The sequence below is a fragment of the Odocoileus virginianus genome, chromosome 7 (assembly GCF_023699985.2).
Source record: "Odocoileus virginianus isolate 20LAN1187 ecotype Illinois chromosome 7, Ovbor_1.2, whole genome shotgun sequence".
Taxonomy (NCBI): Eukaryota; Metazoa; Chordata; class Mammalia; order Artiodactyla; family Cervidae; genus Odocoileus; species Odocoileus virginianus.
This window is the reverse complement of record NC_069680.1, coordinates 35,018,901-35,041,138: the sequence shown is the minus strand read 5'-3', so window position 1 is coordinate 35,041,138 and position 22,238 is coordinate 35,018,901. Positions and strand designations below refer to the sequence as shown.

Genomic DNA, 22,238 nt, shown 5'->3' with positions numbered 1-22,238 from the left:
ACTGGACCCTTAGAGCAAGTTCCAAGATGCTCAAAAGATGGAGAATTGTGTCGAAATCAAGAAAAATAAAGGGGCGGGGGTGCACACTGGGAGCGAGGGGGAGATTCTGGGATGGGACACCACAGTTGGTTCCTGTGTTTGGCATTTCAAATGAAAACTGGACCTGGCCTTCCAGGTACCAGACTAAGCAAGAAATTTGGGAGTGAAATCTTAGATATCCGACTATGGCAAGTGTTATAGCAGCACAGACAATCCGCCCCCATAAATCCGCACACCTGGGAGAGACATAAAACCTGGCCCGGACTCCCTATTCCAAAGGTGGGTCCGCTGGGCCCTAGGACCAAGCCCCTCAGGATTGCGCAAACTCAGTTGCTGTCTCTCTAGGTCTCTTCCTCCTCCCTCCTCTTGTGGCTGTCAAAATCCGTAGTCCACACTTCCTAAAGGGCCGGGACTCAGCTCCGCGCATGCTCAGTATCAGCCCGGGTGCTTAATACACACGTGCTGACGGCCAGTCGCGGCGCCTGCGCGTAGCTGCTTGGAGTCAGTGACCTTAGGACGTACGCCTGTCGCACCTTGAGTCCTGCTGTCCGCGCGAGCCGGTTTGTGCTCAGTGTCCTGTGCACACCCTTGCAAGTGACGGCGCCATGACTATGACTTCCAGCGTACGAGGTGAAGTGGGGCATGGGAGTGGGTGCGCCTGGCGGCCTGCGCATTGGTTGCAGCTTACTCAGCACCTCCTTGGACTGTTACTGCTGCCGTGCGTTCCCGCCAGTCCTATAACCTTGAAATAGAGAAGGGCAAAAGCTCCACGGGCCTGCAGCTTCCCCGGGCCGCATGGGACAAAGGGGCGAGATCAGGCTACGATCGCGGGGCGTAAATGGCGTGGGGGCCATGCAGGTATCTACCCAGGTCTAGACCTCGTTTCCCCTAGCTAGCCAAACTCTAAATCCTAATGATCCCGCTACTCTGCTAGCTTTTCTTGTTCTTCCCTGAAACTCCTCTCTGTTAGGTCACAGGGCTTGGGGAAAAGGAAAGGTGAAAACAAAAGCAAAAAAAAAAAAAACCCTTCCCCTTCTCAAGGTTTAAATCACCGTGGAGTGAAAACGTGGGTTTCCTGCAGCTCTCAAGCGAGGCATGACTAATCACATCTTAGTTTTGCACATTTTTTTAAAAGGAAGAAACGCAATCCGAAGTCTTCAGTTTTACCAGTTTGGGGGTGTTTGTTTTTTTTTTTTTTTTTTTTTTCAATTATGCCCCTGGCATCTGGCTCTAGGTGGTGGTAGTCCAGGAGAGAGGATTTGAAAACAGCTCGTTGAGCCTTCACGTTTCTCAACCTTGCTTCCCTAGTGCTGCTACCTAGTTTTCTGAAATTTTACTTCACAGAAGGTCCGATTAAAATTAAGGGACTTTCTAGAAGTCAATTAGTATGGAGCTTCACTTTATAGCAACTCTTAGTGGTAATATAATTGTTAATATAATAATGTATACCCGGTGCGTGATAGAAGTAATCTTTGCCCAGATATAAAACACCACACCTCGGGGTTTGGTTGCCTGTAAAATTAGTTAGGTAAAGAGATTGTCCAGAAGTTAATTAAAATAGCATTATTGATTCATTTACTGCCAGGTTCTGTAACAGATCCCTGATAACTTGTGCCCTAATTTTGTAATAGATTCTATAAATTGGCAAATTCATTTGTAGCCAAAAGTCACCTAATTGAATGAGAGTGATAACGCATGACATTTTTAAGTTACTAATGCAGTATAGAAGAGCTGGTTATTTGCACAACTTATTTTGAAGTTTCGAAAGTTTTTATTTCACCTAAAAGCATAAGGATTGTTGTGAGGACTATGGGGAGGGGCCCAAAGCCTTTGTAAATCACCTCTATGGGTGCCGTCTTCCACAAATACTGTGGTGTGGCAAGGGACAGAATATCCATTTAGATCTCAAATTCTTCTACTCTGTTTTTAAACCAAACCTGTTCATTGCTATAGATTGAAAATCAGCTTAAATCTTTTGATTTGGGGGAGGATGATCATGTCTTTCCTCAGTTAAGTAAGTGAATTATATATTTATATATATGTGTTTTATAGTTTTTATATATATTATACTGTTATAAAGGGAATAGGATGGCATTTGGCCCTGGACAGAGGAACCTGGTGGGCCACAGTCCATGGGGTCACAAAAGAGTCAGACACAACTTAGCAACTAAACCCACCATAACAACAAAGCGCGATATAAATAAATGTTAAATAAAAAATAAAAGGGTGTGTATATGCTTGCAGAATTCTTGTTTATATTCAGGGAAAGAAATAATGGGTGGGAGACTTCCTTGAGGGTCTGGTGGTTAGGACTCCGGACGGATGGAGTAGCAAATCTCTTAGAGAAAATCTTTATCTAAATTATTTCATCTGATTGATGATTGTCATTTATAACTTTATTGCTACTTCTATTTCAGGTATGCCTTTGGAAAAGGTGTGTGGATTCATTACATATTCTAATATATTGTCTATAGGTATAAGATAAAGTCAAGCAGGTATCTGCTGATACTTTTTAAGTTGACCTATCTTTATACTTAGAAGTGTCTCTTAATAGTAAGCTTCCGGGGTGGCTCAGATGGTAAAGAATCTGCCTGCAATGCTGGAGACCTGTGTTTGATCCCTGGGTCGGGAAGATCCCCTAGAGAAGAAAATGGCAACCCACTCCAGTATTCTTGCCTGGAGAATTCCATGGACAGAAGAGCCTGGTGGGCTACAGTCCGTGGTGCTGCAAAGAGTCAGACACTACTGAGAGACCGTCACTCACTCACTCACTTCCAATGCAGGGGTCCTGGGACCTGTCCTTGGTCGGGGAACTAAGATCCTGTATGCCACTCGCCTCACCCAAAAATTAAATAAATTACAATAAGAATAATAAATTTTAAAAAATAATGGTTGGGCTGGAAATAAAATGAATGCAGATCAGGTCAGGACTTGAATCTGGGAGAGGCAATGAGGATGAGCAATTGGAATTATAATCCAACAATCCCAGTCAGAGAGATAGCTTTTGGTACCCACTTTTTTTCCTTACTGATGTATAATTGACATTCTTATACCAAACATACTTTTTATGTAATGTCTGTGAGCGTGTATTTGTATGTGTGCTCAGTTGTGTCCAATTCTTTGTGACCCCATGGACTATAGCTTGATAGACTCTGTCCTTGAAATTTTCCAGGCAAGAATACTGGGGTGGGTTGCCATTTCCTACTCCAGGAGATCTTCCTGACCCAGGGATTGAACCTGAGACTCTTGCATCTCCTGTATTAGCAGGCAGATTCTTTATCACTAGTGCCACCTGAAAAACCCCTTTTTATAGGACACCAAATCTTTATTACAGTTTTAGAAACTATAAGAAACATTAAGCAGCTTTCACTGCTACAGAGTCCCATTCTCGAAGGAGTCTTCCTCATACCCAATAGGTTACTTCTAGGAAGTTTACTAAACTTCTTGCTCCTCTGTATCTCTAAAACTCATTGAATCTGCTCCCATCCTTAATACCTTTCCTTCTACTTTACTCTCAAGGTATGAAATAGGTGTTAGGCTATCTGCCTTGTGCTTTGTTATGTAACCCAAACCCTGAGCACTGCAATGGAGGTGGTGGTTTAGTTGCCAAGTGGTGTCTGACTTTTTGCGACCCCATGGACTGTAGCCCGCCAGACTCCTCTGTTCATGGGATTTTCTAGGCAAGAATACTGGAGTGGTTGCCATTTCCTTCTCCAGGGGATCTTTCCAACCTATGTTGCAGGGGGATTTTTTACCGACTGAACCATCAGGGAAGCCATCAGCACTACAATGCATGTAACCAAAACTAATCCTCTGACCGTTATATTGTTGTCTCTTTTATTGAAACTAACTCTAATTTTCCATTCCATTTAATCTCAACATATAAAAATACTGCTTGGGTTCAATAAATTTATTGAGTCATTTAAAGTAACTATTCAAGGATTTGTTTTTTTATCTGAGAAGGGATGTGCAGATCATACTGCAAATAAAGGCGATAGCTCCTATAGGTTATAAGCAATAAATAATGAAGGGACTTGGGAGCTATCGATGAAACAAGATTGGCAGAGAATTGATATTTGTTGGAGCTGAGTGAGGATAAATGGGAGTTTAGTACATTATTTTCTGTGTTGGTCTGAAGTGTTCCATCATGAAGTTTTATTTTTAATCTCAGGAAGTACTTGAATTCCACACTTTGATACTGAAGGATAAGATGAGGCCATAGAGAAGTCATTTTTGTGAGAGCAATGTGATAGTAGGATGGACAAATGGAGTAGCAAATTCAAATTAGGAATCTGTTATATCTTTTTATTGAACTAACATTGGACACTGCCTGTACACTGGGCCTGGAAAGAAAAACATTACCAAGCATAGCCTACGGAGCTGAGGGAGACCCGAGAAAGGCAGAGATTTAAGCCCAGCTCCCCGCCCCGTCTCCTGAGGCGGAGGGTACATTCTGATTCCATGGCAGTTGACACTGGTCAGGAGAGGACAGTTTGGGGCCGAAAAGGGGCTAAAGGAAAAGAAGCAGGGTGAGGTTTCTGTCTTGGGTTAAAGCAAATGATTCCCACAGTAAAGAAAAGTTAAGAAATAAGTTATAAATGAGGGTGTGGGATTTGGGAATAAGTTGATGTTTTCTCTATCTGTAATTAATACTAAGAAAACCAAAGATTATATACAAAGACTGTAAACCAAGGGAAGAGTAAGAAAGGGAAGGATTATTTCGAAATGTATTTTTTGTATTTTCTATTTTGGCACATGTGATACTTGTATAGATAGAAAGCATTGTTAAGCAAAGTAAGCATTTGATCTAACTATAGGACTACTGTACATTGAGATAGGCGTACAAAAAAGGGAAGTAAGGATAACTAGAAGAGGCAGAAATAAAGCTTAGGATATTTCTGGACCCCAATTTTGAAAGAATGTCTGAAAGGTGCCAACTGAAATATCTTTAGAAATAAGGTCTTGATAAAATCCCTTGTTTACCCTGAGATTGTGTCTGTTCTTCATAGACGTATACACTATCAAGAACTAAATGTTACTTGGGTTTTGCTTATTGCTTTTATCTGTTTACTGTCTTGAGTTTTCAATTCTTTGTCCATTGTAATTGTTGACTTTTGAATCCATCATTCTTGTCTATCTCCATATAGTTCCCTTTTCTCTCTTTTCCCTAGAGTTGCCAGTGGCATCCATAGCTTTTTGCCAGAAAGACTGATTCAGGCTGCAGTAATGAAATGATAAAACAGCAACATTTTTCTTATTCTGGGAACTTTTACATTTGTCTCTAATGAGGTTAGAGAATTAGAATTTGGGAAGGAGGGAGGGATGGAAGTTGTTTTCTTAAGACCTTATCTGACTGTATGATTCTATCAAACTCATTGGAGCAAATGCAAAGACATTTCCCTAGCACACATATGGTGCCGTGAAATTTATATACTGTCATAAGTGACCCTCGTTGGGTTAGGGTAACAGAGTACATGTTTTGAGACAAATTAATCCTAGCCTATTGTAGTTCTTTTTCAATCTCAGACCTTCATGTACTATGTAGGCACCATTAAAACAAATACGTTAGCAATACTTCAGATTTCACCTCAAAAGTAAGGAGTAACTAAGATCAACAGCATTTAGGGAATTATTTTATTTCAGTCTTTTGGCTGTTTCCCACTTTTAAGTTTGCCCTAAGGATTCAGCATTCAGAAGACATAATTGAAAATATACCTTCAAAGCTCTATTTTAGCCCATTTTGTGATGGGTAATTAGCTATTCAGAGTGGCTTTCCCTTAGCTAAGAAGTGGATTCCCATACCTCCTGACATTTTTTCAAGGGAATTCCGTGATTGAAAAAATACGGCAGAAAGGAAGATCTTGAATCAAACTAGAAATCAGAGCTAGTGTTAGCCCTGCTTAGATTTGCCACAGAATGATACTATGAAGCAGGTAAAATTCAAGGCAGGAAACTCTCCGTCAATCCAGCAGTTAGGACTCCATGCCTTTATTGCCATGGGCCTGGGTTCAATCCCTGCTCAGGGAACTAAGATCCCATAAGATATACAGTGGCACCAAAAACAAAAAATATATATCCTTTATCACTGAGGGAAAAAAATAACATTTGTAATACAGAAAGGAATTTTGTAAACATTTTTGATTAATGAGACATAACATTCAAGACAAATCTATACAAGGTGTGTAGCTGAAAATATCTTTCAATGAGGCCAAAGGTTTGAAACTCTCAAATGACTTATTAACTTTTCTCAGTCATGCAGCACATGGGAAGGGTATAAAGTTAATGTTTGTTTTAGGGGATTATAGCAGGGAGGAATAGAAGGGTTATGTTGCCAGAAAAACAAACTAAATTTTTTCGCAGAGAAAAATACTGTGGTTGAAAACAGGAGCCAAGAAACATACTAATTAGAAACACTTGATAAAAACTAAATTATTAAACAAGCTAGAAGAGAAGACTAAGATAAAAGAAACTAAGTGTAGAATGCTTGTTTCCTTCCACTAGAGTTTTGTAAGAATGAGCTCCAATTTTATGTAAGGTACAATTAGATTCAGTGATTACTCACATTAGTACAATAAGAAATTTGACTCAGTAGTGCAAGTAAGCCATACAGTTAATTATTCATTTTATGTTTTTATTTGGCTTTGGAATGTGTTTTTTGTACTTATTTCTCTAGGGCTTTACTTGATAGACTGGGAACTTATTTCAAACACTGAGAAGATCTGACTCAGGAAATGCTGGGACGAAGTCCAGTGTGTTTATCCTGACCCCTGTTCAACTTCTTCCTGCAGTCCAGTCCATGCTGGGACTAGACAACTCTCCTCTGAGGCTGAAGCTAACCAGACTATGCAGCACCCTCTTCTCTCCACAATTCTCTGGAACTGGGGTAGTTTTTAAGTGCTTGGATTTCCAACGGATCCTTGAAAAGCTACTTTAAAAAAGAATAAATAGATGGCCTATTAGTCAAGCAAATAATTGGGCAGGAAAATGTCATTAATTTTTTTTTTTTTAGCACTGAAAACATTCTGTATCGGGGTTTAGTCTATTAACAATGTTGTGATAGTTTCAGCTGAACAGTGAAGGGACTCAGCCATACAAACAGTCATTAAATTTAAAATGAATTTGTAGAGAATTCATATCATCCACAAGTGGATCATGGAAATTTAAAATTTATTAAAGGAGGATCTAACTGTAATTATGTTTTCTATGAAATTAGTATATTCTGGTTTTTATTTTAATGAGACACTTTGAAATTAAAAAACAAACAAAAAAAATTTGCATGACTTGAAGACCAGAATACTGCTGGATATATTCCTTTGAATGTTTGCTATTAAGGGTTGGTTTAATTTTATTTGTCCTTTCTTGCTTTTTCTTTGGATAGCATTTTTTTGAGGTTTTTCATTTTTAAATGACTAAAGGACCTACTGTTTAAATGAACTCTGATGAGTCATTTTGTTAACATAATCACCTCCTGATAGTAAGAGGGATAAGTGGGTCTTGTTTGTAACCTGAATTTTTATGGCCTTCTTTGTAATCTGAATTTCGTTATGTATCAGAGTTATTTTGCTTTTTTTCTTTTTATTAAGCAATAGGTATGTGCAGGCTCACAGGTTACTTTAAATCTATTTATGAACACTTTTAAATGATTACTAAGCCTTGTTTTTCCTTCTCCAACCATGGAATAATTTTTACGTTTCTCTCTTCTATCTTAATTTAGCTAACGTCACTCAATAGAAAATATACAATTGCCTCAGTAAGGGCTGGGGAAAGTTCTAACAAGGGACTACTACACCAGTGTGTTCTGATCATTTTGTTAACATTAAAAACCTTTGACTGTGGGATGCTTAATACTCAAAACTTGGATTTCCTGAACATTCTTGTTAGATTGTTAGTATGCTTTTTGGTTTTAGTAATTATTCCTGTTTTCCTTCCCTACTCTAGTTGAATGGATCGCAGCTGTTACCATTGCTGCTGGAACAGCTGCAATTGGTTATCTAGCTTACAAAAGATTTTATGTTAAAGATCATCGCAACAAATCTATGGTAAACCCTCACATCCAGAAAGACAACCCCAAGGTAGTACATGCTTTTGACATGGAGGATTTGGGAGATAAAGCCGTGTACTGCCGTTGTTGGAGGTCCAAAAAGGTAAGAGAAACAAGTCCTTCATGTCAATGTCATGTTTATGTAACATTTCTTTTTAAACTATTCTGTCAAGCTGGCATCATCAAGAATTGTTAAGATATCTGTTCTTTGGGCTTCCCTGGTGTCTCAATCAGTAAAGAATCCACCTGCAATGCAGGAGACCTGGAGTCCTTGGATCGGGATGATCCCTTGCAGAAGGAAATGGCAACCCATTCCAGTATTCTTGCCTGGAAAGTCCCATGGACGGAGGAGTCTGGTGGGCTGCAGTCCATGGGGTCGCAAGAATCAGACACGACTTAGCAACTACACCACCACCACCCCTTCTTCTTTTCTTTCTCTTTTTAATGGAATCTCTGTTTTCTCTATTTTCTGTGTACTCTTCAGAAATATATTTACTGAAATATATAACCACCATGCAGTAAAGTTACATCACACCCTCGTTGAATTAGGTAAATGTAACCATATTTTTTGCCAAAGAAGAGGGAAAAATTCCTTTGCTTATGTTTAGAATTTCCTCCCCAAGTGTGTCTTAGTGTCCACTATCCCAGGAAAAGGAGTATGCAGCCTAAATAAAAAGAAAAACAAAAAATTAAATAAAATAATAAATACAAAGAGAAATAGAAGAGGTTCATTTTCTTTTTTTTTCCTCTTGGGATTTCAAGCTCCTGGATTCTAGGACAAGTTTTGAAAATATCTAGAGATTCACCTGAAACTATCACAACATTGTTTGTTAATCAGCTGGTAGCTCTGTTAGTAAAGAATCCTCCTGCAATGCAGGAGACCTGGATTCGATTCCTGGGTCAGAAAGATCCCCTGGAGAAGGGATAGGCTACCCATTCCAGTATTCTTAAGCTTCTCTTGTGGCTCAGCTGGTAAAGAATCTACCTACAATGCAGGAGACCTGGGTTCAATCCGTGGGTTGGGAAGATCCCCTGGAGAAGGGAAAGGCTACTACCCACTCCAGTGTTCTGGCCTGGAGAATTCCATGGACTATACAGTCCATGGGGTCGCAAAGAGTCAGACATGACTGAGTGACTCACTTTACTTTGCTTTATACCTCAACAGAAAATAAAAAGTTTGTTTCTTTTTAAACATAAAAATTAAATGCTAGGTTAAAAAAAAAGAAATATCAAGAGAAACTGTTAGAAAATTGCCCCTGAAGATTTCTTACCTAGTACTGACCCTGTATCCTAAGCTTTCTTTAAGTTGCAACTCCTACATTTGAATATCTAACCCAAGATTTTTTTGTATCTTTTTTTCTTTTGTGAGAATTGCATTTTATCAAGTTCCATTTGGAAGTATCTCTGTGATACCTGCAGCTTCTAGATTGTGATGACAGCTAGTGACCTAAAGATGGTAAAATGTTCTTCTAGGGTCATCTTGAAAAGCTTCATACATTGAATGACTTTAGAATTTCTGGTATATTTAGAGAAATATGATGACATACTGTGCGTACTTCCACTATTTAGCATTTAAATAAAATAGATTTGACACCATCAGGCCTAAGAACATAGACAATAAAAATGATGTGTCTATTTCTGAAAGCAAGTTGTATCAGGGACCTTGTCCCACAGTGGAAAGCCATTATCACAAATTACATGTTGCAGATAAGGAAGAAGTCACATACCAGATACTAGAAAGCATATTCTACTTACCCCCTTCTCTGGCTGCAGTTGATGTTGTATAATCCAAAGGTGATAGACCACTTAGATTATGTCATTCTGCTTGAAAACTGCTTGATAAACATACGGAATATGAACCAAAAATTAATAGTCACATTACAACAAATTGTTCCTTCAGAAGAGCACTGTTCATTTGGAGTGTGGGATTGTTTATACATACTATTGAGGTTGCTAGAAAATAATCCTCAATAATATTCTATAGACTAGATCTGTTTTTTTTTTTTAATTAACACCTATAATAGGTTTCATTCTGTAGTTGCTCACCAAGATATAAATAGTAATATCTTTAGAAATTAAGGAATTTCTAAGTCCAGAGTTGTATTGGTTCTTTAGTCAGTGATCTTAAATAGTTCATTTAGCTTCTATTACTAGATACATGCGTGGGAACACTTAAATAGTGAAACAGCAGGTGTCATAGATATGTATAGTTGGTGCACTGTGGGTGCTTTAAATAAAGAAAGAGCTTGTTACACTATGGGCTCGAATTTTCTGGAAAAACGTAGTGATATCCATAGGAGTTCAATTGCCCCCTGGGAAGACGAATCAGTGAAGACTCTAGTCTGGTCCTTGCACCTCCTTCCTCGAAAGAATAAGTCCAAATCAAAAATCTTAAGTACCAAGGAAACAGTTCACCTCAGACTGGAACTTGAACCCATGTGCTGGGTCTCGAGCTCAGCGAGAACCCTGCTTGGGACTGTAGCCCATGTGGCTGGGACTTAAACCCATGTGGTGGGGACTGGAACCCAGTATTACAGTAATCTTATATGGGGGCTTAAGTTCTAGTGGAAGTCGACTTGTTCGCCATCTTGGACCTGTTTGGTTCTAATCAGTTTATGTCATGTCCTTGGGCTACGTCATTCTTTTCAAGATTGTGCCCTACCCCCTTCCTTCCTGTTGCACCTTCGCAAGGAGTTTGCCTCCCAACATGGGGGAGCTCCCTGTCAGGGAGTTCAGACATAAAGTTATACTTAAACCAGAGTGCTTACTGTGGGAATGAAGAAAAATGAACAGATACATGAAACATTTTGAAGGAAGGAGTAGCCAGTGAAGGGAGGATTAGCTGTGAATGATTTGTGCAGAAGATTGAGGGAGGAAAACTGAAGCTCACTGAAGTGTCTTGCTTAAGGTAGGATTGTAGGGTTAGACGAGATGGTACCATCAATGGAAATAAGGAATTTGGAGTGAATGGCTGATTTTTCAGCACACCAATGAAGAGTGCAATTTCAAAGAGTGACATTGAGGTGACATTTGAATGGAAACATACAGCAGACAGTCTAAAGTGTGGGACTAAAGTTGAGACATCAGGCTTGGAGATGGCAATCAGCAGAACTGTGAGTCAAGGGTAGGAAGGCAGCAGATCCTTGATAGAGATAAAAATCAAGGAAGGGCTAAGTAAGAAATCTTTGGAGAATTTTCTGCGTCTTCTAAAAAGGAAAAAGAGCCAAAAAAGGAGATGAAATGGACACCAGAGTTAAATGTAAACTAAGAATATCATGGCTTCAGTGTGAAAAAGAGAAAAATTTCAAAGAAGATTTTGTTATAAACATCAGCATGTGCAAAAGACAAGAAGGTGAATGGACTATTATACTAAGACTGTGGGGTTAAGCAATTGACCTTTTGGCATCATTTGGACAGAATAATTAGAATAGGAGCTGTGTCCAAGTTGGTTCCAGTATGAATGTGTAAATATGACACTGAATGGAAAGAAAAAGAAATACAATGACTGCTTGAGTGAAGCCAAGTAAAGAGTGTTTTCTTTGGTTGGTTGGTTGGACTGCAAGGAGATCAAACCGGTTGATCCTAAAGGCAATAAACCCTGAAGATTCATTTGAAAGACGGATGCTGAAACTGAAGCTCCAATTCTTTGGACACCTTATGCAAAGACACAACTCATTGGAATTAACCCTGATACTGAGAAAGACTGAAGGCAAAAGGAGAAAGGTGTGGCATAGGATGAGATGGTTAGATAGCATCACCAACTCAATGGACATGAATTTGAGCAAACTCCAGGAGATGGTGAAGGACAGAGGAGCCTGGCATGCTGCAGTCCATGGGATCACAAAGAGTTGGACACGACTAAGTGACTGAACAACAGCAACAAAAGGTCAGTAAAGCAAATATGGACTTTTTTTTCAAATATGGACTTTTACAAACTAAAATCTCAAGTATTTCAGGAAAAATCACAAATGGACACAAGCTAATGGTTTAAATGTTTCAATTTTCTCAATGTCTTCTTTCTTTTTAAGCTAGTCTTTTATGTCATTATTAATCCTCTTTGCATCTATGATTTGTCAGTTCTAAATTTTCACTGAAGCTTGGGCACTTTTTATTCCCACATGAGTGAATTCAGAGATCACTTTGAATGCTTTCCAAATTAGTGGATGTGCTTGCTCTCCAGAAATTTTTGGAAAGTCCGCACATTCCTGAGGTTCTTAAGGTTGTCACACAGGTGCCAAGTCATATGTTTACATGTCTATGCACAGAAGGCTTATAACCAATAACTTTGATTAGATGGCTATATTGTTTATATTCAGTAGTTTTTCTTCATATAAACCAGTTTTTTATAATATTAATAATGTAACAAAATTTAAACTCCTATCCAAAAAAAAGAGTTGCATGTGATATAAGCTAATTCAATTTTAATTCCTTCTTTTTTTGTCAAAGTATAGTCAGTTTACAATATTGTGTAAGTTTCAATGTATATGTTTGGCTGGGTCCCTTTGCTATTCACCTGAAACTATCACAACACTGCTTGTTAATCAGCTATACCCCAATACAAAATAAAAAGTTAAAAAAAATACTGTGTAAGTTTCAGGTGTACACTGTAGTGATTCAGTTTGGGGGAGTTTTTGCTGATTATATTCCATTATAGGTTATTACAAAATATTGAATATAATTCTCTGTGCTCTATGGTAAATCCATATTGCTTATCTGTTTTTTATGTGTGGTAGTTTATATCTGTTAATCCCATACTCTTAATTTGTCCATCTCTCCTCTCATTCATTCTTAAGGTACAGTCACTAGTAATCTGTTGGGTGTTTCTAACATTTTGAGCAGTTTTCTCAGACCTAATGAATCAGATCTCTTAGTCATGTTCAGAAATGACATGCTTTTAACATGCATGCTCCTCTCTTCCCACCCACACCCCGCCCCGCTGGCTTGGCTCTGCTCTTCAGAAACTGGCCTGTTTCTTGGTATTTCACAAGAGGGCTATCCCTAAGTAAAATGAGAGAAAGGGGAGCCACTACCGAGGAAATGATTAGAACAACTACCGGGAGAAATCCCATCGGAGACAGTGGTGTGTGGAGACAGTGGAAGGAAACAAGAGTATAAGCAGTGATTTGAGACTTGGCCTTAACAAGAAAGAGTCTTTCCAGACAAGGTGAGGGAACCTTGATATCAGAGGGAACAGTGTTCAGCAGTCTTACTAGATCCCCACCCCCTACGCACCTCCAATAGGTTACATCATTTACTCAGTTGTGTGGTGGCCGTTGGGTAGGCAGGAGAAAGTTTGAACAAGGACCGAAGGAGAAAGCGGACCAGGAAATAAGAGGAAAGATGAGCCAGTTCTCATCAGGAGCTCAGCTGAAACTGAAATGAAATGTAACTGGAGAATCATTTTCTTTGCTTTACAACTTCAGAATTTGTGGTGGGTTTGTTTCTGCTTGGGGGGCTGGGGTGTGATTATGGAAAGTCTCCATCCCATTAATGGTTAGAGCTGACTCCCTTTCTTCACAGACACGATATTCTAAACATTGGTTACATCACTTGCTCAATCCATATGAAGACAGTCTTGTAAAGTCTTAATTTCTTCTTAAGTATTTTCCTATTATCTTATGCTTAACTTTGCTAAAGTTAAGTACATAAGAATGGTATAAAATGTCATATTCTCTCTTGTAGTCTGAAAGATCTCTTTGCTTTTATTTTCTTTCTCTACCAAAACAAGTTCATTCCTCAGAACAATTTATGGTAATGAGCCAAATGGCCCCAGGCAGCCTCCTTGGAAATTATAATCCAAACTCTAACTAAAAATAAAGAGTTTAGAGAAGGAAGATTCAATTTTTTTTTTAATTTTTACAAGTAGAATAGATAATTCAATAAGGAGTATTTATTTATCTCCATGTTGAATCTCCCTAAAAACAGAAACAGCTTAATTTCTGTTACCAACCATTAGAACCAACCATTAAGAAGAAACACATTTTGTGTTTTCTTATGAACATCCTGCCGAGTTTGCTAGCTTTCCAAGCAAGATTTTCAAGCTAGCTTTCCAAGATTTTCTAGAATCTCTAGAGTTTTTTTCCCCTAAACATTTATTCCCATCTCTTCTCCACACCCTGTCTTCTCTAGTTGTAAAGCTGTTTGGGATTTGTAATTTTCTAATTGGGTTAACAAATGATAGGATATTTTCTGAACATACAGAGAATTCAGCCAATTTAATTCTCAAAATTTTCTCCAGGATTTGTTAATAAACAAACAGTGAAATCTTAGAACAAATTTAGAATCATCTGTGAGCTAAACGTTTTCTCCTCATCAGTTTTCTGATTCTTTTAAGTATTGGTACTACATGAACTTAATTAAATATACCCTTTGTGTTTTTTTTTTAATTTCAGCCCTTTGCTTGACATTTTTAACACATTTTTTTAAATGAAAGAGGGCTAATAAAATTCATGTTTTCATTATTATTTAATACAAAAACTGCTGTACTTCCTAGATTATGCTCAAAAGTATATATCCACCACATGTTTTCTTTCTCCTGCACAGAAAGGTTAAAAATGAAATGAGACATTTTCTGAAAAACACAAATATTGTCAGATAATTTGCCACTTGAATTTTTGTACCAATAATTACCATTCATTAGTTTATACTGTATTCAGAATATGAGTTAATTTTAATAAATATATTTCTTTAATACATACAGCATATTCTTAATGCTAACCCTTTCTTGAAGTAACTCATTTTGGCTCTTTGTTGTTTGTGGGGGAAAAAAAAGTCAGGTCTTTTCATCATCTTAAAATAAGAAATCTCTAATGGATAAATATAGAATGCCTGATCTTCACATGAAGTTTGGGAGATTATTCTGACTAATGTTAGGTAATATAGGAAGTACTATTAAAAGATATATGTGCCTCTGAACAGAATGATTTTGAATCCTGAGTTTACATTTTAAAGGCATGCAAAGCTTTATATACTTTTAAAAAAGCATAAAAGTTAATTAAGAAATAGCCAAGGTCTACTTAGTCACTCTTTTTTTTTGGAGGAGAAACATAAGTGAAAATGACTCAGTCGTGTCAGACTCTGTGACCCCATGGACTATACAGTCCATGGAATTCTCCAGGCCAGAATACTGCAGTGAGTAGCTGTTGCCTTCTCCAGGGGATCTTCCCAGCTTCGGGATCGAACCCAGGTCTCCTGCATTGCAGGCGGATCCTTTACCAGCTGAGCCACAAGGGCAGCCCTTTGGGAGAGGGGAGGGGAGTATAATTGGTTTACAGTGTTGTGTTAGTTTCAGATGTACAGCAGAGTGAATCCGTTACACATATATGTATACCCACTCTAGTTTCTTTTCCCGCATAAATCATTACAGAGTCGTTCATCTATTTTATATATAGTAGTGTGTATATGTCGATCCCAATTTATAAAAATGGAGGGTTTTTTTTTTTTTTTTTACAATGCAAACCTTTTTTCTCACTGTAAAATCACCTGTGTTTGTATATTAAATATATGTCACTTTGAAATGCTGTTCTTTGCTGTGGAATACATTTGATTTTGATTTGATTTTTGTATGGCCTGTTTTGTCATCCATGCAAGAAAACCCTGAAAGCTTTGAGTTCATGTTTTTGCTGCAAGGACTTGTTTTTAATACGAATATACTGTGCCACATCTTATTGACAGAAACAACATAAATTTTATATATATCACATTTGTATTGCTACCCCAGGATAGACTTTACATCTAGAAATTTACAACATGATAATACCTTGAGTTTGGGGGGGTTTTTTGAGTTTTTTTCAAGGTAGTTTTTAACTAATTTACTGCCTCTCAGAAATATATACAGATAGTAAAATTAAGATTGAATTTCTTTAACATCAACTAAATATTATTTTAGTCTTAGACACATTTCATCAAAGTTAAAGATTATATACCATCATTGTCTAGTTTCAGGTACTGAAAATTATACTTCCTTGATGGAGTAATAAGGTGATTTTATTCTTCAGACCAAGACTCCTAGTACTTTACTCTTCTAAATAGGTTCCTTCAGTGGAAGAGTGTACCTTATACCAAACAGTGAAGCTAGATTCTAGAGTGAAGGTACGTTCCAGACAAAAAGAATAAAACAAATATGCTAGGTATCATCATTTGACATGAAATAAAAATCAAAGGTAAAATATAGAAGGAAAGAAAATAATTTACTGATAATTGTAAAATCCTGAGGAGACACCTAAAAACATTGTTGAGTTCTTATTTTTATCATTTAACAACAGAAGTATATAATATACTTGCAAAAAACAAGTGATATACAGGCACACACACACAAATATTTATTTATATATATATGTGATATATATCAAGAATAGTCAGATATGAAAATATATACTTAATACCTGTAAAACATATAAAGCAGAAATGTTCTTATCAGAAAAATGCATGAGACCTGAGGATGAAGAACAGAGAGAAATAAAATAGGACTTGGCCCAAAAACTCTCAAATTTATTTGGAAGAATAAATAGGTAAAGGATAAATCGGAAAGTTTTAACAAAGAAGAAATGTGAAGGAAAACCAGCCCTGCCTAATATTGAAGCAGTTTTAAACACAGTCATTATCTCATAGTAGGCTGATGAATATGATAATGTGGAACCTATAAATAAACACTTTATATGTAGACTTAATTTTGATAAAATTTTGAATAAAGGTATAACAATTTGGGAGGTAACCACTTCTAGTAATACTGAAGCAACAGGTTCTTAGTGCTGTTCTTAGAACAGCATTTTGCAAATTGCATTCCGCAGAACATGATGATAATGGACATCAAAGGAGAAGTGTTTGTAAACCCAGTCAGCCTGGGAAATTTGAGGTTAAAATTGTGTGTGTATCTGTGTATGTTTTTATTGGAGAATAATTGCTTTACAATATTGTGTTGGTTCTGCCATACGTAAACATGAATCAGCCACAGGTATACATATGTCCCTTCCCTCCTGAACCAGCCCTCCCATCTCCGACCCCATGTATGTGTGTTTTTAATAGTAGATCCTCTTTAAAATAACAGTATATGTTATGAATCAAGAGAACTGTATATGTTTTTTGTGTACGAAATGAAACCAAATTAGAATATTTTGCAGGACTTCTTAGTTTATAGAGCTCACTTGGGGAAACACCGTGTTAGGTATTTAATTTTGTCCATTTTCCTCCCACTGGACACCAAAATGTCTGTTTTATCTAAAATGTGAGATCTTGAAAACAAATGATATAAAGTAATTAGCCTCCAACTACTAAAAATAAATGAAAAATAAATAAAAATAAATAAAAAAGGAAAACAAATGGAAATTTATCACATCTCCAGGAGAAAGAAGTCTCCATGAGGGATGTTAACAAGGGAAATACTTGCTTATTTGTATGAAAATAGAGAAATTAAGTATATGAACAAATAAGCAAATTAAAAAGGGCTGGGGTGAAAAATTGCTATAAAGTTGATTAGCAGAAGGATAATGAACAGACTGATTTTGAACAAATTATGAACTTAGACTCTTTCCAGTAGATAGGTCAGGGATACTATTCACTAGAAAGGAAATATGACTAATACATAAACATTAAAAAGGTTTTTCTCATCCATGAGCAGATATCACAAATGGAAATGCAGTTAATGTGTTTTATCCACAAGTCAATTTCTTCCTCCTCCTTAGTATGTTCACTTTACATATGCTCATTCAGAAAACCATCACTAAGGTAGCCAAGAAAAGTCTACTGAGATATCGAGTTATACATGTGAATTAAGTGTCACCCTACTCTGCCAAACATAATACTGATTTTGCAGTTAGACATTTCACATTCTTTCTCTTCCTAGTTCCCACTCTGTGATGGATCTCACACAAAACACAATGAAGAAACTGGAGACAACGTGGGACCTCTGATCATTAAGAAAAAAGATACTTAAATGGACACTTTTGATGCTGCAAACCAACTTGTCATGATGTTTCCTGATTGTTTAATTAGAATGACTACCACTTCCATCTAATTCACCTCCCCTGGGTTCTAGATGTGTGGTAAACTATAGCTTTCATATTCACGGCATTTGCCTTACATGTGGAACCATTGTGGTGCACATCTCTTGAAACAAAAAAGGAAAAACAAAACACCAATCTCATGGCCTGTGGGTTATTTTGGTCTTGTAAGGATATGTTTCTTTACAATTAAAACTGACATTAGAATATAGTTGTATGTCAAAGTTAACGTATTAAATTATTCTCAAAATCATGTATGTGCAGATTGTACTTGTAAGTTTCAAAGAAGAATTAATCACCATTTAATATTACTTAGCCTGGAAAGTAAAATGGGTGTGATTAAGCTACATTAATCTCCTAATAACAATCTAGGAAAAACTATTATGACCTTGGTTTTCTTCTTGATTGTAGTACTGATACTAAGAAAATACAGTTCCTGTGTTTTCAATCAAAATGAACTTTGAATGTTAATTCTGCTTAATTATAAGTGGGCCAGGTCAGTAATAAAGGGACAGTAACTTTTTTGTATTCATCTTCCTGGATATTTAATCAATCCATTAAGGAAACCAATAGTGGAAATTTAGATCAAATTAATAAGAGATTTTAAGTTGTCATGAAGGATGTCTTAAAATGTTATGTTCCAGAATTCTCACCAAGGAGTGGCAAGCACTTGAACTGGGGACACTGAAGGAATTGGGGCACATAATGCCAAGTCTCTTGAATGCTAAACACACATCCTTGGCAGAAATAGTGATGATGAGTGTAGATCAAAGGCATGGGAAGGTTTTTATTCCCTCATTTTAAATCACCAGGCATATGGTTACAAAAGAAACTATTTGGGGGAGAAAAATAAGAATCATATCCTCTTTTAAATTATATAATCTTAAAAGCAAAAATTTGAAGACAAGTTTTTGTTTATGTAATATTCTTCAAAGACAGACCAGTAACTTTGCATTTCATTGCTGATTTAGAAAAAAATATGAAAAAATAATTAGGAGCAATAAAATAATGAAGACAGGAATAGTTTATATATATATATGTATACACACACACATATATAGGCAGACATAGTTGGAAATTGACAAAGGTAACAGGTAAACTCGTTTCTTTGCAGATGCTTGAATTCTCAGTAGTAATCAGTCAGGTTTCTACTTGGTAGAACCCAGAATTTCCTTGGAAGTAACAGGAGTCAGTGAAACCAAACATCAGTGTTCTTGTATTAAATATGGTCATTGGTACTTTTTTTAACATATGGCTTTGTATATTACGATAGATAGAGTTGATCCCAAAATTGTGTGTGCCAATTTTTAAGTAGTGCACGTGACTTAGTTGAACTTGTCTTCAAGACACATCTTCACAAAATCTAAAGTTACTGAAACTGAGTGGGACCGTGTGGGGCTTTCTCCCAGGCCTTTCTGTCCCCCATTTCTTATTAGGCAAGATGCCCGCCATTATGACCTTCCATGAGTCCCAAAGGGTGGATTTGAACAGTTGCAAATCAAGAGAAAAGCAACCAAGAAATCACCTGAGGCAAGATTAAAGGGAGCAAAGTAGCTCATCAAGATTCAGTTCAGTTCGGTCACTCAGTCGTGTCCGACTCTGCTACCCCATGGACTACAGCACGCCAGGCCTCCCTGTCCATCACCAACTCTGGAGTTTACCCAAACTCATGTCCATTGAGTCAGTTATGCCATCCAACCATCTCATCCTCTGTCGTCCCCTTCTCCTGCCTTCAATCTTTCCCAGCATCAGGGTCTTTTCCGATGAGTCAGCTCTTTGCATCAGGTGGCCGAAGTATTGGACTTTCAGCTTCAGCATCAGTCCTTCCAATGAACACCCAGGACTGATCTCCTTTAGGATGGACTGGTTGGATCTCCTTGCAGTCCAAGGGACTCTCAAGAGTCTTCTCCAACACCACAGTTCAAAAGCATCAATTCTTTGCACTCAGCTTTCTTTATAGTCCAACTCTCACATCCATACGTGACTACTGGAAAAACCATAGCCTTGACTAGACAGACCTTTGTTGGCAAAGTAATGTCTCTGCTTTTTAATATGCTGTCTACCTTGGTCAAAACTTTTCCAAGGAGTAAGCGTCTTTTAATTTCATGGCCGCAGTCACCATCTGCAGTGATTTTGGAGCCCCAAAAAATAAAAGTCTGCCACTGTTTCTCCATCTATTTGCCATGAAGTGATGGGACCAGATGCCATGATCTTAGTTTTCTGAATGTTGAGCTTTAAGCCAACCTTTTCACTCTTTCACTTTCATCAGGAGGCTTTTAGTTCTTTCTGTCATAAGGGTGGTGTCATCTGCATATCTGAGTTTATTGATATTTCTCCTGACAATCTTAATTCCAGCTTGTGCTTCATCCAGCCTAGTGTCTCTCCTGATGTACTCTGCATATAAGTTAAATAAGCACAGTGACAATATACAGCTTTGACATACTCCTTTTCCTATTTGGAACCAGTCTGTTGTTCCTTGTGCAGTTTAACTGTTGCTTCCTGATCTGCATACAGATTTCTCAAGAGGCAGGTCAGGTGGTCTGGTATTCCCATCGCTTTCAGAATTTTCTAGTTTATTGTGATCCACACAGTCAAAGGCTTTGGCATAGTCATCAAGATTAGGAGTCCCTTAGAGACCACCTTTGATCCACTGTTAGAAAAACCCTCATCAAGCTCTCCAGTTGAGACAGTGTTTCAAGGGTGAGGCCAGGTTTGTCTCCCTTTGCCTGGTAAAACAATAAAAGTCATCCTTTCTACTACATCCAAAACCATCTCTGGGGTTTGAGTGGCACCAGTTGTACAGAGAGGCAGAGCTTTGGTAATAGTACTACAAACTGATTCTACCTGTAAAATTCTTAGGATGAATCTTTTCATGCCCCTCCCCCCCCTTTTTTAATAAGTATGACTAGGTCAGCAATAGCATCATACTTTTAAAGGTGAATTGCTTTAAAGAAAAATACATCTATGAGCTCCCAGATTTACTGATGAAAGGACATCCTTTAAACAGACTAAGCTGTATTTTTTTTTTTTTTTTTTTTTGGCCATGGCATGTGGGGTCTTAGTTCTCCAACAAAGAATTGAGCCCGTGCCCCCTGCTGTGGAAGTTGTGGGTCCTAACCACTGGACCACCAGTGAATTCTTCTGTAGTCTTAATTTTGAATTTAAAATTATAAATTATGAGTCATGCATTTTTATAGCTAGTGGGAGGAAAAAAAACTAGTGCCAATTCTCAAAACTTTATGAATGGTATAGGTGGGTGAGTATGTTTATGGTAAAATTGGAAATGATGACCTTATTGTGAAAGGCAGATCTACTGTAGCATTTAATTAGATAAATGTAGTTCCAGGGTCATGTAAAATTCTATTACATGCTTTTGAACTAGAATTCCTTTAGGATTTTAAAACCTTTTCATGTTACTAACCTACAAAGTTAAAGTAAGTGCTGTATACAGTTACTGCTCTCACTTAAACACCTTAAAACTTCTAACTGCTTTTTCCTTTGATTAGAGATCAAGCAAGTGGGACTCCTCCATACCATCACCATCTTTTTTTCTTTATATCATTTATGTTTGATGGATTTCTGCAGTAAGAATCTGCCAGGTTGAGAAGTTTCTAATGTTATGAAGAAATTGTTTTGCAGCTATTTAGAGTGATATACACCTATTCATACAGATATTTAGTAAGCATTTATTATAGACTGTGTAATTGAGAACAAAACACTTTATAGAATTAAAAGCTCACAGTCTGGATTATATCATCTATGACATAGGTTATATTATTATGATAATTTATGACTTGGGGTTATTTTCCTTGACATTGTAACAGGTGCAGTCAGTATACCAATTCTTTCTACCAAGTAGGTGGATTTATTTGATTTTATATCAGTTATCAAAGATTTTAAGATGAACATTGGTAGGACTTCCCTGGTGGTCCAGTGGGTAAGACTCCACACTTCCAGTGCAGGGGGCCTGGGTTCAATCCCTGGCCAAGGAACTAGATCCCACATGCCTCACCTAAGAATTCACACACAGCAACTATTAGTAGAAGATCCCACATGCCACAACTAAAGAACCTGCACACTGCAAGTAGGACCTGGCTCAGCCAAATAAATACATAACTTTTTAAATTGGTTATGGTTCCTCCTAATTAGCAACTGTTTAA

At 37.5% G+C, this 22,238-nt stretch overlaps 1 protein-coding gene across 5 annotated transcripts; it reads left to right on the top strand.

Annotated features, from left to right (window-relative positions):
- Positions 1 to 507: 507 nt before the first annotated feature.
- Positions 508 to 18,532, top strand: CISD1 (CDGSH iron sulfur domain 1). 5 transcript variants are annotated; one of them, XM_070470557.1, is made up of 4 exons: positions 508 to 669; positions 6,828 to 6,922; positions 7,978 to 8,183; positions 17,922 to 18,532. In XM_070470557.1, the coding sequence occupies exons 2-4, from the start codon at positions 6,883 to 6,885 to the stop codon at positions 18,009 to 18,011; spliced, it is 336 nt and encodes a 111-aa protein (XP_070326658.1). In that variant the 5' UTR covers positions 508 to 669; positions 6,828 to 6,882; the 3' UTR covers positions 18,012 to 18,532. The 5 variants fall into 5 exon arrangements, with proteins under 5 accessions (XP_070326658.1, XP_020759387.1, XP_020759398.1 ...); XM_020903728.2 differs by having other exon boundaries at positions 6,713 to 6,922; XM_070470556.1 differs by lacking the exon at positions 508 to 669 and adding an exon at positions 3,226 to 4,568.
- Positions 18,533 to 22,238: the final 3,706 nt, after the last annotated feature.